Consider the following 25,432-nt stretch of genomic DNA (forward strand, 5'->3'; position numbering starts at 1 on the left):
GCTCCTGGCTGTAGAGAGGGTGCTGGTGGGAGAGTCTGGCCTATGGGTCAGTGGCTGGCTGATTCTATAGACACAGAGGAGAAAGGGAATCCAAACTTTTCTTTGAAACATGTTTACCAGCTGCACTTGTGTTCTTAGCACCGAATTCTGCCCCTAGGCCCAGCCTGAGGGCCCCACTCGTCCACAGAGTCGGGATTCTCCCTGCTCTAGTGTCCCTCAGCCTTATGCTTACTGACTTTGCGGACCACCTGTAAGGAGTGATCACACGGCCCACTGGAAGGTAAGGCAAGCTCCACGGGGCTGGCTGGCAGCCCTTCTGTGTTCTTCGCTGCATATCCTCGGTGCTAACTCAGAGCTCTCTACAAACACGGAATGAAGGAATGGCAGGCTGGGGAGACGGAACCAACTCCCCAGCCTTCCCCCTGGCCACAAGTCCCAGGTGACGGGGCCCCTTCCATGTCTCCAACCTCATCACTCCCCATTTCCTCCCCACTGACCCCTCCCCAGCCAGGCCCCCACCCCAGTCTCCTGGAAGCCCGGGCTTCCCCCAGCAGGTCTCCCCCAGGCCCCCGGGCCCCTCTGCTCCCTCCTCAAAGTGCTCCTCATGCTGCTGGGGGAGGTAAGGCGGCCAGACATCCTCCAAAGAGCGCGTGCCGTGTGCTGCCGAGTTCTGCGGGCAAACAAAACCTCCTTCAAATTCCAAGTATGAAACAGACGAAAGCGGCACTGTGGTGTGTATCACAGAAGGGACAGCTGGGAAGAGCTGGCATATAGGAAAGTGTGGACTTTGAAGGCAGACTCACACAGCCCCTTGTGTTCTCATCTGTAAAATGGGTGGCTACCACCTGGTAACACCCCCTCACAGGCTTGGGGTAAAGGTCACAGGGAACACGGCAGTTCAACCAGACTCTGTGGGCCTGAGGCCCAGGGGCACACACAGGGACAAGCTGTGAGGCCCACACAGTGTTTGAAGAATTGGTATGTTTCACATACAAGGCTGGCTTTTTAAACTGGGCCTGCGCCCACCCATAGCAATGGTTTCCCGGAGCAGCGAGTGCAGTCTCCCCTTCAGATGGGACAGCGGTGGGGGATGCTCACATTTGCTGCAGTCCCCACCACTCCCCACCGCCCTCACCCACAGCTGCCTGGCCGCCAGGCGAGTTCTGCACTTGACCTAAAACGAGCACCAGGAGGTGCCCGACACCCTTGACAATGGCCGCGGCAACTGCACTCAGCACAGGGAGTCGGCCAGTCATCTTGACACATCCTTTCGCACAAAATTGAAACCCTTTAACCCTGTGGGAGGCACCCCACCCGGCTCTCTAAACGAGCATCCCCTATGAGGCGCTCCTGACATCAGACCCCTCCTTCTCAGGGGCCTGATTACCTTCTCACGGGCGTCTGATTGCGTTCCACAGGCATCTGGGGTGCTGCTCGGCGCTGGCTCCGAGAATTCCTGCCTTCATTCTGCACCACCTTTAATTATGATCCCAACCTTTGTTAAATAATGAAGAGGCTTCTCACAGAGCACCCAAGGTCCTCTAACTCGCCATCAATGTCAAGGATATTTTCTCAGTGGGTCCACAAGTAAATGACAGATTCCCCCACACCCTCTTCATCTGGGGCGTTTTAGGTAAATGGACGGGATATGTTCTTTGTGAAAGTCAGGGTAGCTTCCAAGTGCCTTAAACTCTCTGGATTTTAAATCCTCCCTGGGGCCGCCTCCCAACCACGGGACCCCTGAAGCCACGAGCCAACTAGTGATCATGAGTCAAAGAGACAGCACGGCTCAAATGCCGTGGTTTGTTGCCGATCCACTCTCACAAAGCTTGTCGACAGAAACCAAGCTGCCGGCTCCCGTGGGGGGGGGGGGGGGAGGCAGAGATGCGGCACCCTACACCAGCAGGGGACCGGACTGCGAGGGACACGGATGCCGCCCGTCCGCCGGGGGGCGGGGGAGAGAGAGCAGAAGTGCCATCTCCTCTTAACGCAGAAGAGAACTTTTCAGGTGAACAGAGCCAGCAGCCTCGCCTCAGACAGCTTAAATGCCCATCCTTTCTTCACCATCCCCACTTAGCTGAAGAACCCTTGAATACACAGTCCTTTCGGGGAAATTTTCAAAGAAATGGTCTTAGGGAAGGAGTTATCTTTTCGAAGGGCTGTATCAAAAAGGCCTAGGTCAGCACAAAATCCCCCAAAGCAACCACCTGGGACTTCAAACCTGGAGTCTTGGTGCTCCAGGGGGTCACCTTCCCCACCCCCACCCAAGAGCTCACAGAAGGGAAACTGCAGGGGCAAAAGGGCCAGAACTGGGTCAGAGCTGGACCCCAGCTCTGGCGTTTTGGGGATTTACAACATCCAAACTCTATCCAGTTGGAGCTGCCAGCTGCCAGCTACCGTTGGCCAGGCTCCTCGCCTTCATGTCAGATGGTCCACGCAGGCATCCTCTTCACTAAAGGTGAAGGAGGACACTGGGGTCCTGCGAGACCAAGTCACTGGGCTGCGCCAAGGACAGGGGAGTGGGAGGAGGGCTCGGAACTGGAACCCAGTCTGCCATATTCCACACCAGAGGGGGAAGGGGGACATCACGTGCATTCTTTCCACAAACGCCGCCTACGTTTATTTTCTCATCTGCAGGACGATAATAAAGACGTCAGGAGGGTTACTCCAAGTGCTTAAACGGTGAAAACGGTCTCACGCACACACCACGCACCACTACTGCAAGCCTCAGGTCTGCGCTTCTTCCCCAGGTGAACAGTACTCGGCGCAAAAAGCTTCCTTCCTGCTCTCTCTGCCTCCCTCGTTTTCTTTGTTCTCAATGAAAGACGAGAGTGTGGGTCTCCTGACCATTTCCAGAGCAGCCTCCAACTCCTCTGAGGCCCTCAAACTGGGTTCAGTTCAATTACCATTGTCCCCCATCAGAAACACAGACTAAGCTTGTGGTCCCCCAGGCCATCACGGGGATGCTGGAAACGGAAGCGGCGGAGCAGAGTGCAGAGTCCTGCCTGAGGGGGCTGGCTCTGGGCCGAGTCAGCACGACTCACACACCCTGCCATCAAGTTCTCAGGGCAATTCTGCAGGGCTGATCAGTGATGACCAGCGCCATCACTGCTTCTGTTTCAGAGTCTGAGCTCCAAGGGGGTCCTTGATTCACGTTTTCACTCTGGAGTCACGCTACTTTGGTTCTGCACACGCCAGCAGTGTGGTCTTGGATAAAGCATGGGTGCAAGCTTCAGGGACAAGTGCATGAAATGCACAAGCACGTGCTGGCTGATGTGCAGCAAGGATGCTGTAAGGAGCAGCTCTTGTTAAACATTTATTGAGCACCCATTGTACGGCAGGACCGTGACCAGGAACTAGGGATACATGAAAACTCAAGCTGACATGGTCCCCGACCTCCTGGAGATCACAACCCAGAGAGAGAAACAGACATCGTCGCTTTAACCCCCTAAAACAGAGTTCCTAATTTTGGGCTTCTTGAGGACTCTAGATAGAATGCACAGAAATTTGTTAACTTGGATGGGAAAAAATACATTTTACTTTCCCTGATCTCAAACTAAAATTTAGCATTTCCTCACATTTCAAATGTTGAAAACAAACCACAGTAGTGTTAGCAGCACCTGTGTGACATCACCCACAGAAATCACAGATAAATTCCTATTCGATTATTGTTATGGCCAACATCTCAAATTTTCCTTCATGCCCATCATTATTTTAAAATCGTAACAGTTATGAGAGCCGCTGCTAGATTTTATAATTTAATGCCTTCATCAGGAAGCAGATCGATTACTTTATTACAATTAAAAATTATTTTCATAGTATCCAAGGATAACTGGCTTCTCTGGTAATCTATTTTATTTTATGCATCTAAAACCATCAGTATGAATCTACGGGATTCACCAGATGGCTAAAAGAGCCCACGGCACCAAAAAAGTTAAACACTCTCGGCAGTAAGAATTACGTGATTACAAGCTTTTAAGGCAAATATTAGAGTAACTCTGTAAAAAAGATTTCATAAAGGACTCTGACCTAGATTTGAGGGATTGGTTACGAAAGGTTTGCTGAGCACAGTGAACTGAACTGAAATCCAAATTTCACAATGATTAGGTGTTTATAAAATGAGCAGAAAGGAAGGAGGCTTAGAAATGTCAGACAGAAAAAACAGCTTGTGCAAAGGCCCTGAAGTGAGAAAACTGGAAAGGAAACTAGCACAGCGAGGCAAGCAGAGAACGAGGAGGATGGGCAAGACCAGGTCTCGAAAGCAGTTTTTGGAGCTGGGTTCAGCTCTGACCCGAGGCCAGGCGCTGCCAGAGAACCACATTCTCATGATGTGGGAGACCATGGGGCACAGCTGCCCTCAAGTTCCGCCAATCACTAGGACAACCGCTTTCAAGTTTTAAATCTATGGTGTATTAACTAATGCAAGCTCCAACCTGTCATGAGATAACAGAAAATACGTACACACTGGTCTCTGCCGCAGGTCCCTGGCACAGAGCTCCTAAAACCCTCGTAATTTCCCAGGTGGTAAGAGCAGTAAGAGTGTCTTTTATTTTATTTTTTTTTTTAATTTCTTTAAAAACTTACCCATTTTACTTAAACTAACAACCAAACAATCAAAAAACCAGTTCACTCCTTTCTCCCACCCCTCATCTCTGTCAGTTCCCTGTTGTCTATGAGCTTGGTTTTTGTTTTGTTCTCACGTATATATAGGATCATATCTTTCTTTGACTTTTCCACTTAGCATAATGCCTTCCAAGTCCACCCATGTTGTTACAAATGGCAAGACTTTTTTCTTTTTTATGGTTGAGTAATATTCCATACATACATACATACACCATGTCTTCTTTATCCATTCACCTATCAATGGACACTCAGGCTGTTTCCGTATCTTGGGTATTTGTAAATAATGCTGCAATGGACATGGGGGGTGCATACACCTTTTTTCAAGTCAGTATTTTTGTTTTCTTCCGATAAATACCCAGAAGGGGACCTGCTGGATGACAGGGAGGTTCTGTTCTTAATTTCTGAGGAAATTGCGGACTACTTTCCAGAGTGGCTGCACCAATTTTCATTCCCACCATCAGTCCACGAGAGTTCCCTTTTCTCCACCTCCTCACCAACACTTGTTATCACTTGTCTTTTCGGTAACAGCCATTCTAACAGCTGCGAGGTGATATATACCTCACCGTGCTTTTGATTTGCATTTCCCCCGATGGTTAATAATGCTGCACATTTTTACATGTACTTCTTGATCACCTGTACGTCTTCTCTTACTCTAAGAGTTGGTTGTTGATCCCATCTCTGACTCAGAGCTCCTAACACCCCTGTAAATTCCTGACAGGCGCACTAGGAGTATCTTTTGTTCTAATGAGGCAGCTCTGGGTGGGTGGGCTCCCGGACGGCAGCTGGCCACCAGAAAGAAAGACGAAGATGTGACAGGAAGCTTGGAGTTTTCAGCCCCACCCCGGCTCCTTCTTTAGCGAGGGGAGAGAGGCTGCAAACACGATCAGCAATTGATCATATCTACCCAACGAAGCCTCCATAAAAGTCCCCAAGTACAAGGTTTGGGGAGCTTCCAGGTTTGTGAACACATCCATATAATGGGAGGGTGATGCACCACAACTCCACGGGGAGAGGAGTTCATTTGTGTCTTCTGTTATATCCTCTAATACACTGGTAAACGTGAGTAAGTGTTTCCCTGAGTTCTGTGAGCCCTTCTGGCACATTAATCAAACCAGAGGAAGAAACTATGGGAGCCTCCAACGTGTAACCACATGGACAGAAGCTGGGGGTCATTTGGGGACCCACCACTCCATGACGGGCATCTGAAGTGGGAGGGGGCAGTCTTGTGGGACTGAGGTCTTACCTTGCGGGATCGGACGCTGTCTTCAAACAGACAGTGTTAGAACTGAGTTAAACTGTAGGACACCCAGCTGGTGCTGCAGAGAACTGCTTGCTGTGAGGAAACCCCTGTCCCCCACGTTTGGTGACCGGAAGTGTCAGAGTAAAGGATTCTGTGTAGAAGTTAAGGAGAAACACACAGGAGATGGAGAACCAGGTTTTTCCCTACTCAGGAGAAAGAACTAAGTTTTCCTAATACAGCTGGGGAGTCTTTTCTACGCTCCCCAACGGCTTCCCCTCCATTCCCAAGAGCAAGTCCTGGTGTGCAATTCAGTCCCTCGGCCAACAACTGAGTATTAGGAGCTCTTCATGGCAATCACCCTGGAAGACAGGGAACTGGAAAACTTTCTTACCCCATCAGCTGCCTCCACTGTGCACATAATAGAGCCACCCGATCAAAACACGACAGTGGCAGCCAGCGTCCGGGGAGGCAAAGGCAGAAATTCAGCTCTCCAGCCCTCGAAGTACGTGGTTTAGAGTTTCTCACATTACGCTACTGCTGACCTCTCCTACCTCCTTGGAGTCTTTTTCCTACGGGATATCCCTCTTCCCCAGAGAGCTAAAGGCCAGGGGAGGTGCCTATGTCCTGTGTGTGCAGGAAAAAGCATCGTTCAGCTCAGCACTAAGGGAGGTGGGCAAATTCAGGGCGGTGTATCATTCCAGAGCCAGCTGAGAACAGCTGCTTCTCAGACACTGGGTGGAAGGCTGGGTTCCATGTGCCCCCAAGCCCTTCCCTCCCTTCCAGCCTCAAGATGCTGTGACTTCCTGCCAAAAGGGCACAGTGGACCCGTCTCACTTTACCTGAGCACAGCATCCTTTCTACGTGGTACCTCTCCCACTACCTTGCTCTAGAGTCAAGGGCTCCAATTGAGGGTCTGAACCAGAGACCAGGGTGCGGGTCTGAGGTGGGCAAGTGCCCAGTGCCCTTATACTGAAACTGGGTTTTCTCTGGACGAGTCTCCAATTTCCCTCGGCTGAGACGATGTTACAGCTTCGTTTATCATGAAGAAACACCTGGGCTATTCAGACTCCTATAGCTGTCCTCAGCAATTGGCCTCTGCCCCTTCGTTTCAATTTGGCCCTTGAAATAATTTTTCTCTTGGAATTTGGTATCACCTACGCTTGGCACCTACTATATGTAAAAGGAGTGTCGTGGCTCTTGCCCTGTATTCACCTTATCAGCTTTGAATCTCGGATTCTTCCTTGGCACCGGCCTCTCTTACTGGTTCTGCTTCAGGGAAGCCACTGGAGGGGTGCCACTGTTGGAATTCCACCTGTGTTTCAACCACCAGATGGGGTATCTGCACCAAACGGTCACTTGGCTAGGACGGCCCTCTCTGGTATGGCTCCCAGGTCCCCCACACCGAGCGACTGGCCTCCAGCAGCCCCTCCTGGGCTCGGTCAAGAGGACCCGAGAAGAGAACAGGGAGCCTGCCACTTGCTGGAGGGATCAGGCCGTGAACAAGAGGGGCCCCTGAAGTCCCCAGGCAGGAATTCCCTGTGCAGCGCTTGCAAGGGACGGGGCCCCCCTTGGCCTCTGGGCTGCCTCGGGCACTCAGATCTAGACCCTCTGAGGGGCTGGGCTTCTAGCTGGCTGGTGAAAACCAACAGTTTTAAATGCTCAGTACACTGCTCATCGAGAAGGCTCCTCTCTTCCTGGAAGCCTCTGCGTGGAAACCACAGGGCTCCGTGCACTTGGTAGACGGTACCTGTTAGAATTTAGGGTCAGATGTATAGACAGAGCCTTCTCGACACAGGCACAGACTGGAAACGGGACGGCCAAGACACTCATTTTGGTCCAAACCATGCTTTGGAATCACAAAACCTGTCCAGAAAGGGCCCAGGAGTGAAGCCAGCAACGTGACGCCCGCTGGCTGCACGTAGAAAGAGTGAGAAAGATGATTCCAGAGGATGCAATGGGGGCTCCCACTTCTGTGCTTTTGCCGACAGTTTCAGAGGTTGTGGAAGGCGAGACCATCGCTTAGGCTGTGAGAAGGCCAAGGATTTGGTCCAAGATCCTTGTACCTAAAGAAAAACAATCTCAACTAACCTGGGTTTGTTTGCGGAATAAACAGTGGCATGAATGGGGAAGACTTACGGTCTGTCTCCCAACTACCTTCCTCCCGTGACTCCAAGGAGATGCAGCAAACACCTCGGAGCCTCCTGCTTCACGTGCTGTGAGCGCTAGTTAGCCAGAGAAAGGGGAGGCACGTCGCTCTGGGGAGAAGGATGCTGTTGGTCTTTATTAATTTCCAGATTGCTCTTCAGGAGACGACGGTGCTTGCACAAATAAACCCAATGTCAAGGAAGATTCCTCCAGAGGGCAAAGAAAAGCTGAAGCCGGAGGAGGATGGCTAAGTCGGCCCTAAGATCAAAATCTGCCTCCCCGCCTGGAGACAGAGGATTAAGTAATTAGGTGATATTTATAAAGTGTGAAAACGGTAGACGGCCCCGGGCATCTGTAATCAAGATCAGCTCAACAGCTCCTACGCCATAAAGCGGCTCTGCCTGGGAGCGTCCTGACACCCGCACCTGGCACTTCCAGCATCTCCTTTCTCTGCTTTTTGGTGTGGTGGAGTGGCTTATGGTCAAAGTGTAAGAAGGCTTCCCAAATCCTAGGAGCCTCTCGGATTTCAGATGCTGGGAGTGGTATGGAGTCTTACTTCCAATGCCTGGCCACACTCCTCCTGTCAGAGCACCGAGCTTGGACTGGATCATAAATGTGTCAACTGTGCCAGCTCTTGTGGCAAGAATCCTTTTTCACTCCCGGTCACCTGACACGTGTGGGTCGTCATCATCCATCCATCCATCCATCCATCCAGCCTAATAATCACTGAGTAGCCAACAGTGAGCACTGCACGCTCTCTCAAATAAAGAAGGAAAAAAAAAATTCTAGTTTTACCACTGAGATGGAGCTTATCTGGTAGTGGGAGAGCTAGATATTAGAGGAAAAAATACATAAATGCATGTAAAATTTCAACGTTGGTAAGTGCTCCAAAAGAAAGGTGCCGATGCCCTGACACAGTGGCTGGGGCATGGTAGTCCCGAAACTTCAAGGGTTTGAGTTGAGCCTAGATGGCTGACAAGGACTCCACTGTGTACAGAGCTGGGGCCAGCGCCTTCCAGGTAGCAGCCTGCCGGGACTGCAGTACAGGATGCTAAGAAAAGTGAAGTGCAAGGTGGGGCTGGGGACGGGACAGGACATGTGGACCAGACAAAGGACAGTGGGATTCACTGGAAAGGGTTTAACTCTTTTGGACAACCTGGCTCTGCACTCCTGCCGGGAAGGGAGCGTGGTCCCCTTATTCTGAAATGTGTTCTCCAGTGATCATGTCACATGTAACAGGTTGTCCTGAACATACAAAGATGCCACTGCTGACTTACAGACAAGGAAGCAGAATTATCTGCAGAGTCCTTTCCATGTCCCGGGCTCTGCACTATCTACTCCCTACATTGTCTCATTTAAAAGATCACAAGCCAAGGAGGGGCATGTGATTCATTCATTCATTCATTCATGACTGCATATCCATTGTGTTTTAGGTACTGTGTTAGGTCCTGTTGACTCAAGGATGCACAAGATCCTCCGTCCAGAGGGCCCCACCTTCCAGATCAAGTGGGTGCCCTGACCCTCCCAGGGACCAACTCTGTGATCATGGCTTCAGTAACCTCTGCCCTGAGGACCCAAGTTAACCCCCCAAAAGCAAGCCAAGGAGATAAAGACGGAGCCCCACGAGTCCTTAAGGAAGATACACTTAATCTTTAGGAAGAGCACCTGACTGCCTTAAGGACGTTTAATCTTAAAACTCCTTCATTCAGAGACAGAGTAATAAACTACGCTGCTCCAGCCACCTGATGACATCTAAAACAGAGATGGCCCCTTGTGGATTCACAGGGAAGCTGGAGCCCTTTGGCAAATGGAAAGAACGCTATGTCTGGAAAGACGGGGATCTCGGTTCACATCTCCGCTCTACATCACTTCCCAGCTGGGACTCTGGAGGACCACCTCCTCTCTCTGAATCTCAGACCCCTCATCTTAAAGAGAAACAATAATACAGCATTTCTTTCTTGGCTCACTCCTACCCATTCTCCATCCAAGCTGTTCCTAAATCTCAGAGGCTCTATTCCCAAGTCCATCGCTAAAGGATCACTTCTACCTCCACCAGGATCCCCCTCAACCAACCACTGTCATCCTGTCGGGAATACTTCCATCAGCCTCCTGCCGGCTTTGCTGATCCCACCCCACGTCCTATGCAAACATTCTTCACAGAACAATCAGTGCTGGGTTTCAAAACCTGTTCAGATCTTGCCAGAGCCCTCCTTACAGCCTTCCAAAGGCTTCCCACTGTCATAAGAATGGGGTCTTAACTCCTTACCAAGAAACATTTTTTTGAGACTTCCACCCTTGCTAGTTCCCATGCCCCAGGACCTTTGCAAATGACCTTTCTGTCTCAGAACTTTGCACGGTTGGCTCCCTATCTAGACCAGGGAATACCCAATCCAGGGAAGCTCTCTTCCCCACTGCCTCACCACACTCTACCACCCTATGTGATCTGTGCAACAACAGTGCAGCTCTGTCGCCGGTTGACTTGTGTGTTTGTTTCTTCCCACTCAAACTTAAGACACTATTCTCTTTATGCATCTGTATTTCTAATGCCTAAAACTTGTTCATAGTAGGTGCTCAGCAAATATTTGATAAATGGAAAGTGAATCCTTCCAGGGGTTGTTTGGAGGACTAAATAAAACACAGATGAACCGAGAAGGCTAGCATAGCACCTGGAGCACGAAAACCCCTAGGCAGCCTTTTTAATCATAGGTGCGCCGGGCACGGCGCCTCAATGTGGCTAAGAGGCCTGACACAAGAAAACACACTCACTGGCTACAGAACATGAACCCAAAGCAGCTAACGGTGCAATAAATGTCTACGAAATATCAACTTTACGTCAACCCATCAAAGGCAACTTACCACACTCTATATATCTACACAAAATTGTAATAATCGTGGGAGATCTGAGCACGTAAAACGGGCAGAACATGGCATGACCTTCAAAAGCATGAGAACCCAGGATGCTGGAGAGTCTTACAAAACAGTCCTACTTACTGTCTTCTTCCCTAATCACTTCCCAGGCTAAAAAGTAGGAGCTAGTAATAGTTCTTTTTAAAAGAAGGGAGTGTTAAACACTCCACAGGGGCTGCATTAAAGAATACGTTTTCCTTAGCGCCTTCCGGTGTTGAAAGTTTCTAGAGGTACTGAGGTAACGTTTTGGAAGAACTTCTGGGAGGGCAGCTGCCTACAAAGGAATTAAGTGCTCATATCAGAGTTTCTTTTGTTAAGATCAAGTAATTCAAGCTCAATAATTTGGTGAGTAGAAATGATTAAACTGAAAACAGAACATTAATATTTTCTCCCAAAATAGCAAAAAAAAAAAAAAAAAAAAAAAAACACCGCATGATTTCAATGTCAGATGCTTCGTAAAAACTATTACGGATTTACTTCTTTGCTGGCTAATTTGGGTGGAAAACTTGACGCTCTTTCTCAGTGTGTTCTGATTTGAAACAGGCCAGTTACTCAGGCACTCTCCCACACTGGCACGTGGCCTTACAAAGTGCTTTTCACCAACACAGGAAGCCGTCTTTAGCACTGACAATGCAGTCAACAAAGAGATCCCTCCATCAGCAAAAGGAAAAAAGTACTGTCCAAAAACCACGGCGCTGGCTTAGCAGACTGGAGGGGTACGCAGGCAGCCCAGTGTCCTCTTCGTTTCCTCTGCTTTTATTACGTTATACAGTGTCACTTTAATTAAGCCATCAAATCAAATTATCAGATCAAGTGGTTTTGATTCCACTGTGGTTTGAACAGGTTTCGTTAAATTAATAAGCCATATGTTTCACGTTGTTGGAAGGAAAGTTATTTTTCTCTGTTTGCTGTTCCAAAAGTCTTCACAATAGACCGTATTCAGCACTTAATCACCGAAATGCTCTTCCATGTGCCCGGGATGTGTTGCAGAGTAACTAAAATGACAGCCCATTAAATCCTCACGTCTGTCCAAGTTATTTACCGACTAAGGGCAGAGTAGTGAATTGGATGTCCCTTGAACAATCCACCGAGCCTAAATATTTTTTCCATTTACTGGAATCTAAAGCTTTGTATTTTTTACGGATGACATCCGTTCTAAGTCTATCTTCGGCAACAATACAATATTAAGATGACTTTTCCTCCCTTTCTTTTGGTGTCGTACACTGCCAGGTGTTTCACGCTTGGGACTGAAAGGCCAAATTCTGTTTCCTCTCTTCCAGTGTGTCCAGTCATCCTGACAGAAGGGCAGGCACCCGCCACAGTGCTGCAGGGAACCATCAGGCCAGGGGCTGAGGGAGGTGGGCTCTGCTGCACTTCTGCTGTGGGACAGCAGCAGACCTTAAGGTGGACGGGTAAGTGAACGGTCTCCAAGTTAACAAGCCTCTAATTGGTCCTGGGATCCTGTAGTGTCATGGAAAAGCAGAGCCAACCAAGGGACACTTTCAAAGTCACGGCCACTGCCAACTTTAAGACAGAAAATGCCTTAAAACAAGCGTAAGATTGGGTTTCTCCAACTTTTTTTTGAGCCATCCCCTAGAGCAGGGGTCAGGGAACTGTGGTTCCCAGGCTAAATCTGGACTACCACCTATTTTTACAAATAAAGATTTACTGGAAGACACTTTCTGCACCCATTCATTATATACTGTCTGTGGTTGCCTTCAGGCTACAGCAGCGGGTCTGAGTAGCAGCAACACGAGACCATATGGGTGAACACCTGGTCCTTAACCAAGAAAGTTTACTGATTCCTGCCCTATGGAATTAATTTATTTTTCTTTCTTCTGGGACAATAGCCCAACACATGCATAGCTCCAGGCTTGCCATCATAGCTTTTTTAGGCACTGAGAGCTTCCACTAATGATTGGACAGAGGATGCCCATCAGATAGGGGTCATTCTTTTTGAATTACCTGAAGATTATAGAATCCCATCCTCCTTTTTTAAAGATCTTTACTTATTTATTTTTTTTGCAGAAGACTGGAGAAGAGGAAGGGTCTCTTCCTTTGTCTTGGCTTTTTTCTCTGAGGTCAATAACCTAAGCTCTCCAGGTTGCCTGATGATCCACAGCATCTGTGGCTGGCTTGTGGCCTAGGGTGCCACGGAATGACCTGAGTTTTCTGGAGGAATACAAGGAGGAGCATTTGCTCTTGTGGACCATGGTTCTATGAAGTTGAAAACTAAGAGGAACATCATTTAAAAATAAATAGGAAAGAAGAGGTAAAATTGTCACTATATATAGATGACATGAAACTATACAGAGAAAACCCTAAAGACTCCACACAAAAACTACTAGAGCTGATAAATGAATTCAGCAAGGTAGCAAGATACAAGATTCACATATGGAAATCTGTTGCATTTCTTTACACTAAAAATGAAATATCCGAAAAGGAAAGTAAAAAAAAAAAAAATCCCTTTTAAAACTGCATCAAAAAAACAAAACAAAACAAAAACAAAAACTTAGGAATAAACTGGCCAAGGAGGTGAGAGACTTACACACACAGAACTATAAAACACTGATAAAGGAAACTGAAGATGATCCAAAGAAATGGACAGATACCCCATGCTGTTGGATTGGAAGAATATTGTTAAAATGGCCATACTACCCAAAGCAATCTACAGATTTAATGCGATCCCTATCAAACTACCCAGGACATTTTCCACAGAACTAGAACAAATAATTCTAAACTTTAAATGGAAACACAAAAGACCCAGAATTGCCAAAGCAATATAGAAGAGAATGACGCTGGAGGCATAACGCTCCCTGACCTCAGACAATATTACAAAGTTACAGTAATCAAAACAGCATGGCATTGGCACAAAAGCAGACATATGGATCAATGGAACAGAATAGAGAGTCCAGAAATAAACCCACACACCTACAGTCAATTCATCTTCAACACAGGAGGCAGCTGGGAAAGCAGGACAGTTGCATGCAAATCAGTGAAGTTAGAACACTCCCTCAAACCATACACAAAAATAAACTCAAAATGGCTTAAAAATTAAGCACAATACAGGGCACCACAAATCTCCTAGAAGACAACATAGGCAAGACATTCTCTGACATAAATTGTAGCAATGTTCTCCCAGGTCAGTCTAACAAGGCAACAGAAATAAAAGCAAAAACAAACAAATGGGAACTAATGAAACTTAAAGGCTTTTGTACAGCAAAGGAAACCATAAGCAAAACAAAACAACAAACTACAGAATGGGAGAAAATATCTCCAAATGATGAGACTGACAAGGGTTTAACTTCCAGAATATACAAACAGCTCATACAACTTAATAGCAAAAAGACCCCGAAACAATCCAATCAAAAAATGGGCAGAAGACCTAAACAGACATTTCTCCATTGAAGACATACAAACAGCCAAGAGGCACATGAAAAGATGCTCAGTATCACTAACTTTCAGAGAAATGCAAATCAAAACTGTAAAGAGGTTATCACTTCACACCTGCCAGAATAGCCATCACTAAAATGCTCATAAACAATAAATGCAGGAGAGGGTGTAGGGAAAAGGAAACCCTCTAACACCATTGGTGGGAATGTAGTTTGATGCAGCCATTATGGAAAATAGTATGGAGAGTCCTCAAAATACTAAATATGACTTACTGTATGATCCAGCAATCCCATTTCTGGGCATATACCCAGAGGAAACTCTAATTTGAAAAGATTCCTGCATCCCAATGTTCACAGCAGCACTATATACAATAGCCAAGACACAGAAGCAACCCAAATGTCCATCTACAGATGACTGGATAAAGAAGCTGTATGATATATACATAATGGAATACTACTCAGCCATAAAAAAGAATGAAATAATGTCATTTAGGGCAATATGGATGAACCTAGAGATTGTCACACTAAGTGAAGTCACACAGAGAAAGACAAATATATGGTATCACTTACATGTGGAATCTTAAAAAAGGATTCAAGTGAACTTACTCACAAAACAGAGATAGACTCACAGACACAGAAAACAAAGTTATGGTTACCAGGGGGGAAAGTTGTGGAGAGGGATAAATGAGGAGTCTGGAATTTGCAGATACAAACTACTATATATAAAATAAACAATAAGGTCCTACTGTTTAGCACAGGGAACTATATTCAATATATTTTAATAACCTATAATGCAAAGAATATGAAAAGGAATATATATGTATAACTGAATCACCGTGCTGTGCACCAGAAACTAACACAACATTGTAAATCAACTATACTTCAATTAAAAACAAAAAACAAAAAATAAATATGGACATCATTAGTCATTAGGAAAGTGCAAATCAAAGCTACAAAGAGATACCATCTCACATCCACTAGGATGGCTAAAATAAAAAAGATGTGAAACAAGTGTTGGTGAGGATGTGGGTACATCAGAACCCTCCTACATGGTGACGGGAATGCAGACTGGTATAGCTGCCTTGGGAAACCAGTTTGGCAGCTCTTCAAAAACACAAACATAGAGTTACCACATAACTCATCAATTCTACTCCTAGGTTTATAGCCAAGAGAAATGAAAGCATAAGTCCACATGAAAATGTGAACACAAATGATCACAGAAGAATTATTCATAACAGCCCCAAAGTGGGATCTATCAATTGACACATAGATAAACAAAATGTGGAATATCCATACGGTGAAATAGTATCTGGCCATAAAATGAAATGAAACTCTGATACAAGCTTAAATAAGGATGAACCTTGAAAATATGATGCTAAGTGAAAGAACCCAGAGACAAAAAGCCATATATTGTATGATTCCATTTATAAGGAATGTCCAGAATAGGTTTATCCATAGAGACAGAAAGTACGTTAGTGGTTGCCTAGGGCTGGGGAGGAAGGAGAGGCAGGAGAAAAAGGAGTGACTGCTAATGGGTATGGAATTTCTTTTTGGGGGGGTGATAAAAAGTGTTCTGAAGCAGCTAGTAGTGATGACTGCACAACTTTGTGAATATACTACAAACCACTGAAGCATACACTTTGAAAGAATGAACTTTACGGTATGTGAATTAAATCTCAATAAAGCTGTTTTTAAGACAAATAACCATACTACTGAGTGATAAAAATAAATGAGCTAGTGATACATGCTACACAATGTGGATAAAGCTTAAAATCCTCATGTCAAGTAAAAGACAAAAGCAGGTCAGAATTTGCCTGGAGTTGAGGATGGGAGAAAGAACTGACTGCAAATGGGCCCCTAAGAACTTTCAGTGATGAAAACGTTCTCAGGCTGGAGTGTGATGGTGGCTGCACATTCATAAAGTTATTAAAACTTACTGAATTATACATTCACAACCGCTGGATGTTATGGTATATAAATTATGCCTGAAAAACGCTATTAAAAATAGGAAACTTTCGTACACTGCTGGCTGAAGTGTAATGGGGTACACGGAATCATTGGGAAACGGCTCGGCAGTATCTAACCCAGTCTGAACACGTACGTGTCCTCTGGCCGCAGTCATTTTACTCCTGGGTGCATACCCAACGGAGATGTGTCCGTGTGCTCACGGAGAGGCATGTTCAAGAATTTTCGTGATTATCAAAACATGAAAATAATCCATGTACTCATGTATACTGAAATGGATAAATACGTTCAGGTACAGTCTTACCATGAAATTCAGCAGTAAGAAACCACATGCAATAGCACAGATGACTCTCACAACCAGTGGGAAGCAAAAGATGCAAGACAAAAAAGAGGACACACTAGGGGGGCGGCGGTGGTGGTAGCATATAGCTCAGTGGTTGAGTACATGCCCAGCATGCACGAGGTCCTGGGTTCAATCCCCAGTACCTCCATTTAATAAAACAATAATAAAAATAAAGCATACATGTTGGATGATTCCATTTATATGAAATTGACCAGAAAGCGAGGCTAATTCGTGGTCATGGTTACCCTTGGGAACGGAGAGTGACTAGGAAGGGGGAGAAGGAGGGGCTTCTGGGAAGCGGATGATGTCAGTTTCTTGATCTGGGTGTTTGTTACTCAAGAATATTCACTTTGTGAAGATTTATCAAGTTGTGTGCATACTGTGTGCGCACTCTTCTGTACGGCACACTCCAATAACACGTTTAAAAAGGAGAGAGGGCATCTGCATCTCTCTCTGCCTCTAGAAAGATCACAAAACGTTTTCATATTCACACGTCTTAAGAGTCAGCAACGGACACTAAGATAATTGTAACCTTGTAAAATGGAGAACCGAAGCCCTGTATTTAAGGACTGGGTCCACAGATCCGCTCAAATTCACAGAAAGCCTCTGTTCAGCGGAAGATCCCACCCACTCTGACAATTTAATGCAATGTAACTCATCATCCTTTCCAACTTCCCTGGGTAAGAAGGGCTGTGTATACTATTTGCATGGCTGATGGATCATACGCTCAGGTCATTTATTAGGAAAGAACTTTGTAACAGTCATAACCTCAGCAATTCTGAGCTACCAGATCTTACACTCACTCATGACATAAATTCCTCATTCCCTTTATAGTTCTTTATAGTCACCTGTCACAGAACAGTCAACCCTCAGAGCCCTCCTCTCCCCAGGCAAGATCTCTCGGGAGAAAGCTTGAGAGTTGGGTTGTTTTCTTCATTTTTAACTTGGACTTAAAAAAAAAATGGTCCAAGTGAGGTTTTCTACACCAGCTCAACCCAAGATGTTTTACAGGTTCGCGTGTTTCTTAACCCTCCCGTTGTTGCTAGCCAATAAACGATGCCCTTGACAAAGTGTCAGCCCCCAGTTACCTGAATCTCAAGTATTTCTTAACGGAACCTGGCCAGACTAGCTGCTTCTCACCATCCTCAGACAAAAATCACATGGACAGGAAGGAAATGATCACATTCTTAAAACTCCCCTTCCTTTTCTTTCAGCTCCTTTTCAGAGGTATGAGCCTGGAAAGTGGGCTCATCTTCTCGTCAAAGGGCACGTCAGTGCAGTTATTTGTGGAATATAATCTCATCCCCCGACCCCATTCCTATAAAGGTCACACGCCAGTCCTTTGGTTAGAGGTGGGGGCTCTCCTGAAACACAGCCTCCTCATGTAACGTACCATACTGAAAATACCACAGTTGGCTTCCAGTGTCCATAAATGACAAGCGCTTCCCAAATTCCCCGAGCTCACAATTTCAAAGGCGAGCACTGGCCTGGGAAAGCTCCATCTCTTCACACCCAAAGGAAATTCCCTCTTATTCCTTTCTCCCTTCTAAATACTAAGACTTTGATGAGCCTTATTCCTCTAAGTGTGTCCTGAGCTCCAAGACACGATTATGATAAATCACAGAGCTTGAAGTTTGAGTTGTGAGGGTAGAATCCATCTTCCCAGTTTCCTGGGAGAAAAATCCACGGCCATTTCACATGAGAAAGTAGAAATGGAAAAGATGAAGACATCTGAAAACTGATGTTTGTGGGATATGGGAACTGAACTGTTAGATGAGAGTTTTAAAAGGCCACCTGATGTCTAGTGGGGGCGTCCGAGACCCGGAGAGGGGTTCTTGGCCTGGTATGGATGTTAGTAAGACAGCTGCAGATTGGGGCAGGGGAGCAAGTCTGAGGTCCTACTGTTTGAGCTCAGAGACAAACACCAGATCGCAGCAGGCAAACAGTTAACAAGTAAGACACCAGAAAGCTTTCTTTAGACACCAACTAGTCGGTGTTGATGCCACAAGGTTAAATGACAGAGAGACTGATCTCTTACTAGTCAAAAGTGCAACTCGGAACCTATCTATTTAACTCAAGTTATTCCCACAACTGCTTCTATTTATCATCCAGACCAGTCTCTTTCAGCAGAGAAACAGATGCTTTTAATGCCAAGTTCCAATTCTTGGCTGGTTTTGAACTCCTTTTAATTTAAAGTAATTTATGCTAAGGAATCTTCCTCTGGGCAAGGGCACTTAATCCAAATGTACCTTTAGAGGCTTCTGTCCCCAGTGGGTTGTCTAAGAAGTCTGTCACGTCGTGGTTCCAGGCGTCGCGGACGGCAGACTTGGACACCACTCTGTCGTTCAGTTCCTGCTGCGGCCGAAAGTTATTTCTCAGATACTCCACTGATTTGACATGGTCTTGCTGCTCCGTGGTGAAGATGGAGTAAAAAGCCTCGAGCTGGACAGAGAACCAGAGAAGGGAGAAAAAAAGAACACTGGTTAGGAAGCTAAGTGGTCCAAAGCCAGAAGGGGTGACAAGAACACAACATGAGAGGAAGTGTCCGATGCCAAGTGGGACAGTCCCAGCAGGACACAGGCTGCCTGCTGGGATCCCTGCCAAGGGGCTTATCTGGCTGTGGTTTCTGTATTGCCAACTAACCAGGAAAACACTTCCTTTGAGGGTGGACACAGCTCTTGCGATTTGTGTCTCATAAAGAGATCCCAGTCTTTCTGCAGGGCCTCCCACTGCCAAGAGCTCCAATACCACAGGAAGAAGCCCAGAGTTATGGTGAAACTGGTAGGTTCTAGAGCCAGATCGCTTGGGTGGGAACTTCGGATCCACGGCTCAACTGCTCTGTGACCCCGAGAAAGTTGCTTAACTTCTCTGAGCCTCAATTCTTCCTCAATAAAATGGTGAGAATTATAGCAGCATCGACCCCACAGGGTTCGGGTCAGCATTCAATGAGATAATCATTGTACAGTGCTTCAAACAATTCCTGGAACATAAGTATTTGCAATTTAATTCTTACTAAGCACCTTCTTACATACTAGAGATCCAGTACAGCACTTGCTAAATCACAAAGTTGCTAAATCCACGGTGCGCAGGTTAAACTGCCCAAGTTCAACATTAACCAGACGAGCAGTCACAGTCAACTTATTCAAGCTTTCTGCAACTCAAGTTTCTTCCTCTGTAAAACAGATACGGTACTAGTGCCACCTGTCTTAAGGCTGTTGAAAAGATGAAAATCCATGTAAATTGTTTAGCGGCCAGTAAGCCCTTAGTAAAGATCAATTGCTCTCATCATCATTAATATTATTAGTAAACTTTTTCCACAAGACTGCTGTCCAAATTTTCATGGAAACGTGAAGAAAAAAATTCGGGACTCCAGGATCGTATTTCTCCTGTCAAAAAAGATTCTTTGTGGCTTTCAACATTCTGCTTATTTAAAAAAACAAACAAACAAAAAGGTCATTCTGTTATATAAGAGGAACAGAGCAGAGACCGAGGGACAGAGACTCGTTTTCAATTGAGCACAAAGTTATTCTTGTCACCAAAGAAATGGAGCGTAACGTAAAATGCCCAGCCACCAAAAATACCAACTCCCTGAGCTGGGGGAAGAAAATTAAATAAAGAAGAGAGAAACTGAATGAACTCCTTCTGGTCCATCTGGCTCCTTGAATGTTAAATCAGAATGTTTTCTGTAGGAGCGACTGACGAGGTGGAGTGGTCCTAGAAAAACGCTTCCCAAGCAGGCACTGAGCGGCTGCCCTCAACTTCTGGGACCAGGACGGGGCTAACACCAATGTATAAGACAAACCAGAGAATTACACTGTGGGTTTCCAGAGGGGCATTTTGAAGCCTGGACTAAAACCAGTGTTTCCCAAACAGCCTCAGAGAGTGACACAGAAAATGGTCTGCTTCTGGCGCCAAATTCCTTGTTTATGTATAACGACGGGAGAAAGGCAATAAGGAAACTGGGCTGCTGACTCCGTCCAAATGGGAGCCACTCGGATTGAAAGAATTAAAGGTGCTGAAAAGAAAAATCATCTCATCCTAGCAAGGTGTACTCTCCGCATGGGACTACTGAAATCAGAACTGAAGGCATCCGAAAATGAGAGAAGCTCTCATGATGTTCTCAGAGAAAATAACTTCCTAAAGTTACGTGAAAGGAATTAACCAAGACCCTCTGGAGATCGTCTAGGGAAAGACCAAGCCAAATGATTAAAGGGACGGAGGGAAAATGCTGTGTGGAAAGGTTAAAGGAAGTGGAACTGTTTCGCCTGAAGAAAAGGCGAGTAAGGAGTAATTTGATTAAAGGCCTTGTTACGTGGAAGATGCTGACCAGCTCTTCTCCACGTCCAGAGAAGGCCAAATAAGAGGAAATTGGTTTAAATTAAAGCCTTAGAGACGTGAGTTGAATAGAGGAATTCCTTAACTTTCACAGTGATTTTTTTTTTTTTTTTTAAGAAAAATGAATGGGGCTGCCATCCATAGCAAGTTAGACCGGAAATTTTCTGGAAGAGACAGCCATCTGTCCTGAAACACTTTAATCTCTGAGATGCCAGGAAAGGATGGCCTGGAAGACACTCCGCCAGGCGACTTGAAGGCTTGTTTATTCTCTCCGAAACTTGCTTCGTTCACAGCTAGCATTTAGTTCTCCTAAAAAAGTTTATTTCTGATGCCTCAGGAAAGAATTAGTCATATAACTGTAAAAAGAGGCAGGTTCTGAATTTAACACAAAAATGCTTTTGCTTTAATTGCTCTTACAGCTTAATGATGTGCTATGGCTTAAAAGCACGGCCACCTCCCTGTCATTAACTCAACTTGCCCAAAGATTTCTCAAAGGGAGGATGTGACGGCTCTGAGCGTGAACTGATGACCTGGCGATGTCATACTGTCATCTGCAGCACAGCTTCCTTTGACAGGAGCGTAAAAGAAGAGGAAAACGGAGGACAAGCTTAGCAGACTCATCAAATGTCCCTCAGTAGGCTGGCGGCATTTTTACTAAAACACCGTCATTTCTCTAAGTTGAATGAAAACTGCCAGTGGCCTCTCTTGTTGGTAACTGGGATGTCTGGCTCTTGAGTGGAAATCTCCAGGATCCCTGGGCTGGCAACGGGAGTCTATGCTTCTCATTGGGGCAGGTGATCAGCGATCATCTGGGCCAGAAATCTACCGATACTCATGACATAGCTGCTTCAGGGTCTGTCGTGGTCCTTACCCCTGCCTTGCAACCCACGCTAGCTAATGGTGACCCTGAGCACCATCTGGACCTCCATTCTGTTGGATTCTGAGGGATGCTATTTAGAAGGAGAAGATGCCTCCCAGAGCCGTGCAGCATGGCTGCCCCGTGCAACACCGGGGCCACCAAACAGACTCCAGAGTTGTGTCTCTCCGGCCTCTGACTGTCCACGTGTTTGGTGCTCAATCTGTCCGCCTCCTCTAGATTTAGTTAACAGCCACACAGTCAGTGACCCTTCTAAGATGTACATCGGATCATGCCACGCACCTCTGTCCAATCAATGCTTTTCAACAGCCTCCCATTCTCACCATGGAGCCTTAAGGATCTGGCCTGAGCCTTATTCTCCAAATGCAAAACACTTACTCTCAAAACTAACACAATACTGCAGATCACCTACGTGTCAATAAAAAACGTATGTTAGAAACAAAACAAAAAAAGCTTACTCTCACTAACTTGGTTAAAAACCCTGTTTTAAAACCCCATTTGCTAAACATGTGGCCTCAGCCAAAGCATTTACTATTTCTGAGCTTCAGTTTTCTTACGTGTATAATCATTAACCATCTCATGTGCTTTTTGTTGCTATTAAATGAATTACTATAATATAAAGTGTTTGGAATAACTCCTGATACACGAGAGGTGCTCAATAAATTTTACTGTCATTATTATTATTATTTTTTTAATTTTATGAGGAATGTGGTAATTACATTGCACGCCAGGCTTACAAATGTCAGATGCTCTACTGCTCCTCCTGCCTTTTCTTCCTTAAAATTTATATACGTGTATTTACAGTGTCCATTCTACATACATAGGTACATTATATGTGTTATATATATTATTACAGTACTTGTAATCCACGTTATACATATATATTATATACATTATACATGTGTAATGTACTTACTATATATGTTACACACATGTAACGTATCTAGGTTTATTTATAACCCATATTTCCACCTTACAATGTCTAGTTACCAAACCCATTATGTGCCAGGTACTTTGTTAAGCACTTTACAAAGATTGTTTTGGTTTTCAGCTTATTCTTAGCTCAAAAAAAATATCATTAAAGTGACATTATTAATAATATTATTATGACATCACTAGCACGAATAATGAATATTTACTGAGACTTAATTACGCATGAGGCAATGTGCTAAGAGTGACAGATGCTGTCTCTTAATCCTCACGGGAATCCAGTGATCTCGGTGGCATTATCATATTCTTATTATTTTTGGCTGATGAGGAACCCGGGCTTAGAGACATTAAGCAACTTGCCCGAGACCACACAGAAACTGAGAGGTGACGTGAGGATGAGAAGCCCAGGTCTGCGTGACTCTGTTTTTCATGCTCTCGGTCACTTTAGGCCACATGCGTAACAGGGCCTCGGCTTACTCACTGGAAGAGCAAGACTATGGTGGAAAAACTGAACTGGATGATAGAGAAGTTCCTAACCAGTTCTCTTCTGCTGACCCCCAAGGCCCCACCACGCAGGGCGCCCACCACTGCTGCTTCACTGTCGGTGATACCAATCCATTTGCACTTCTCTGCACTGTGGAAAGAAACAACCCAACATGAAGAAAAAGAAAAAACAAAAACCCAAGATGGTAACCAGAAGAAGAAGGCAAGTGTGAGGAGAAACTGGGATCCACCTCACAAGGCCTGTACTTTTTGTTCATCTTTCAGGTAATACACACACTCGGATTTATCTTTACTATAACAAGTGATGATTGTATCCTTTATTGAAAACAAATGAAAGTTTCTTTTTCTTTATTTCTCTAATATTAAATGGACTTTTTAACTTTTGAAGTGAACATGTAAAACATTTCCTTCTTTCATCCCTGCTTGGGGAGTTGTAATTGCATTTTAACTGGTGCTGTTTCAAGAACAATTTTAACCTTGAATTGCAAATGTGTTGGCTGGAAGTGTACATAAATCATTTCAACTTAGTTTTTATTGTAAAAATATTACAGAGAATAATTAGTTTTTAATCTGTCGGTCTGAATCACAGGAAAGTTGAAATCTATTCGTGTCATTTCTGTGCAGCAAGGGCTCTGGGTCACAAGATGTGGGGAGGGGACCATCATGGCTGAAGGGGGGAAAATGAGAGAAAATCAAAAGTAATATAATTATGAACCACTAAAAGGCTGATGTGCACAGTATTTTACAGGATGGGTATAGAACGGCAATTAAACAAGGCCAGAGTGCATTAAAAGCATAATAATAACCTCCTGGGAAAACACCAGAAACTATCACATCACACCCAAGGTCATGGGGATGCTTGAGTTTCATCACACATTTGAGGGGTGATGGGGCAGGACCCGCTTGGCTGCATCATTAGTAATCAAGACGATAATGATGGAATGTTAAATTCCCAACAGCCTGGAGCATCCCCAGTTTTACTTACTAAACTCCGGCGGCAAAATAAAATCTGGGAAGAGCTAGCTAACTACAGGTCCGTGTCGTCCCTGTCACTACAGACAGCTTTGCATGAAAGTGATGACAGAAAAGCCCTCTACAGAAAGAAGACAGTTTAACCATAATTAACAATGAAAGCTATCTGCTGTGGGTTATTAATAATGGCATCTTCACCCACCACTTAAAAAGCCTTCTTTATTCAAAGCACTGCACGTTATGTAGTGTTTGAATAGAAACCTTCCGAATTAAGTCATTCATTAGTTGTTAATGGCCTTGAAATAAACGTGAAAGATGCGACCACCAGTAGCCTTACGGTGATTCCACTAGCAATGCAGCCAGTCCTACGTGTTAAAATGGTAACTATTTTGGATATAGTAGGTTAGATAATATATATTAAAAATTAGTTTCATCTGTTTTTCTTTACATATTTTAATGTAGCCACCAGCAAGTTAAAATAATGTATGTGGCTTGTTTTATTTCCATTGGACAGTACGGCCCTAGAGGCTTCAGACAAAAAAACAGCCACAACGAGAAACACCTAAAACCCTCTGAGCACTTCCTGTGGTGCCAGACACAAGTCTAAGCATTCTACACACATCCCATCACTTCATCTTTATAATGACCTCATAAGATGTGTATGATTATCATCCCCATTTTACAGATGAAAGCTGAGGCACAGAGTAGTAGAGTAGCTGAGTAATTTGGATGAAGAATGCAGCGAAGAACGGAACCTAGGCAGTTTGGCGCCATATGGAACATGGTCTTAATTCAAAAAGGTTGCTCTACTCTCTATGACAGTGATAACATTGGTTAAATAAAAAAAAAAAGGAAAAAAATTCTATGCACTCTAAAGACGTTACACAAAAACTATTGAAAGTAATAAAGTCAGCAAGGGAGCAGGACACAAGATTAATATACAGAAATCTGTTGTGTTTCTTTATGCTAACAATGAAATATCATTAAGTTTTAAAAATCCTGAATAAAATGTCAAAAAACATAAAATACCTAGTAATAAACCTAACCAAGGAGGTGAAACACTTACATGCTGAGAACTGTTAAAACATTATAAAGGAAAATGAAGATAATCTGAAGAAATGGAAAGATACCCCATGCTCTTAGATTGGAAATATTAGTATTGTTAAAATGGCCACACTACTCAAAGCAATCTACAGATT

At 45.0% G+C, this 25,432-nt stretch overlaps 1 protein-coding gene across 1 annotated transcript in view; it reads right to left on the reverse strand.

The window, feature by feature from the left end:
• Positions 1-25,432, reverse strand: part of PTPRG (protein tyrosine phosphatase receptor type G) — a 654,052-nt gene that overhangs the window by 109,080 nt on the left and 519,540 nt on the right. Inside the window, 1 exon segment of the mRNA XM_032458153.1 lies at positions 18,865-19,057. Within this exon segment, the coding sequence (XP_032314044.1) occupies positions 18,865-19,057 (193 nt within the window).

Source organism: Camelus ferus, chromosome 17 (assembly GCF_009834535.1).
Source record: "Camelus ferus isolate YT-003-E chromosome 17, BCGSAC_Cfer_1.0, whole genome shotgun sequence".
In the NCBI taxonomy this organism is placed as follows: Eukaryota; Metazoa; Chordata; class Mammalia; order Artiodactyla; family Camelidae; genus Camelus; species Camelus ferus.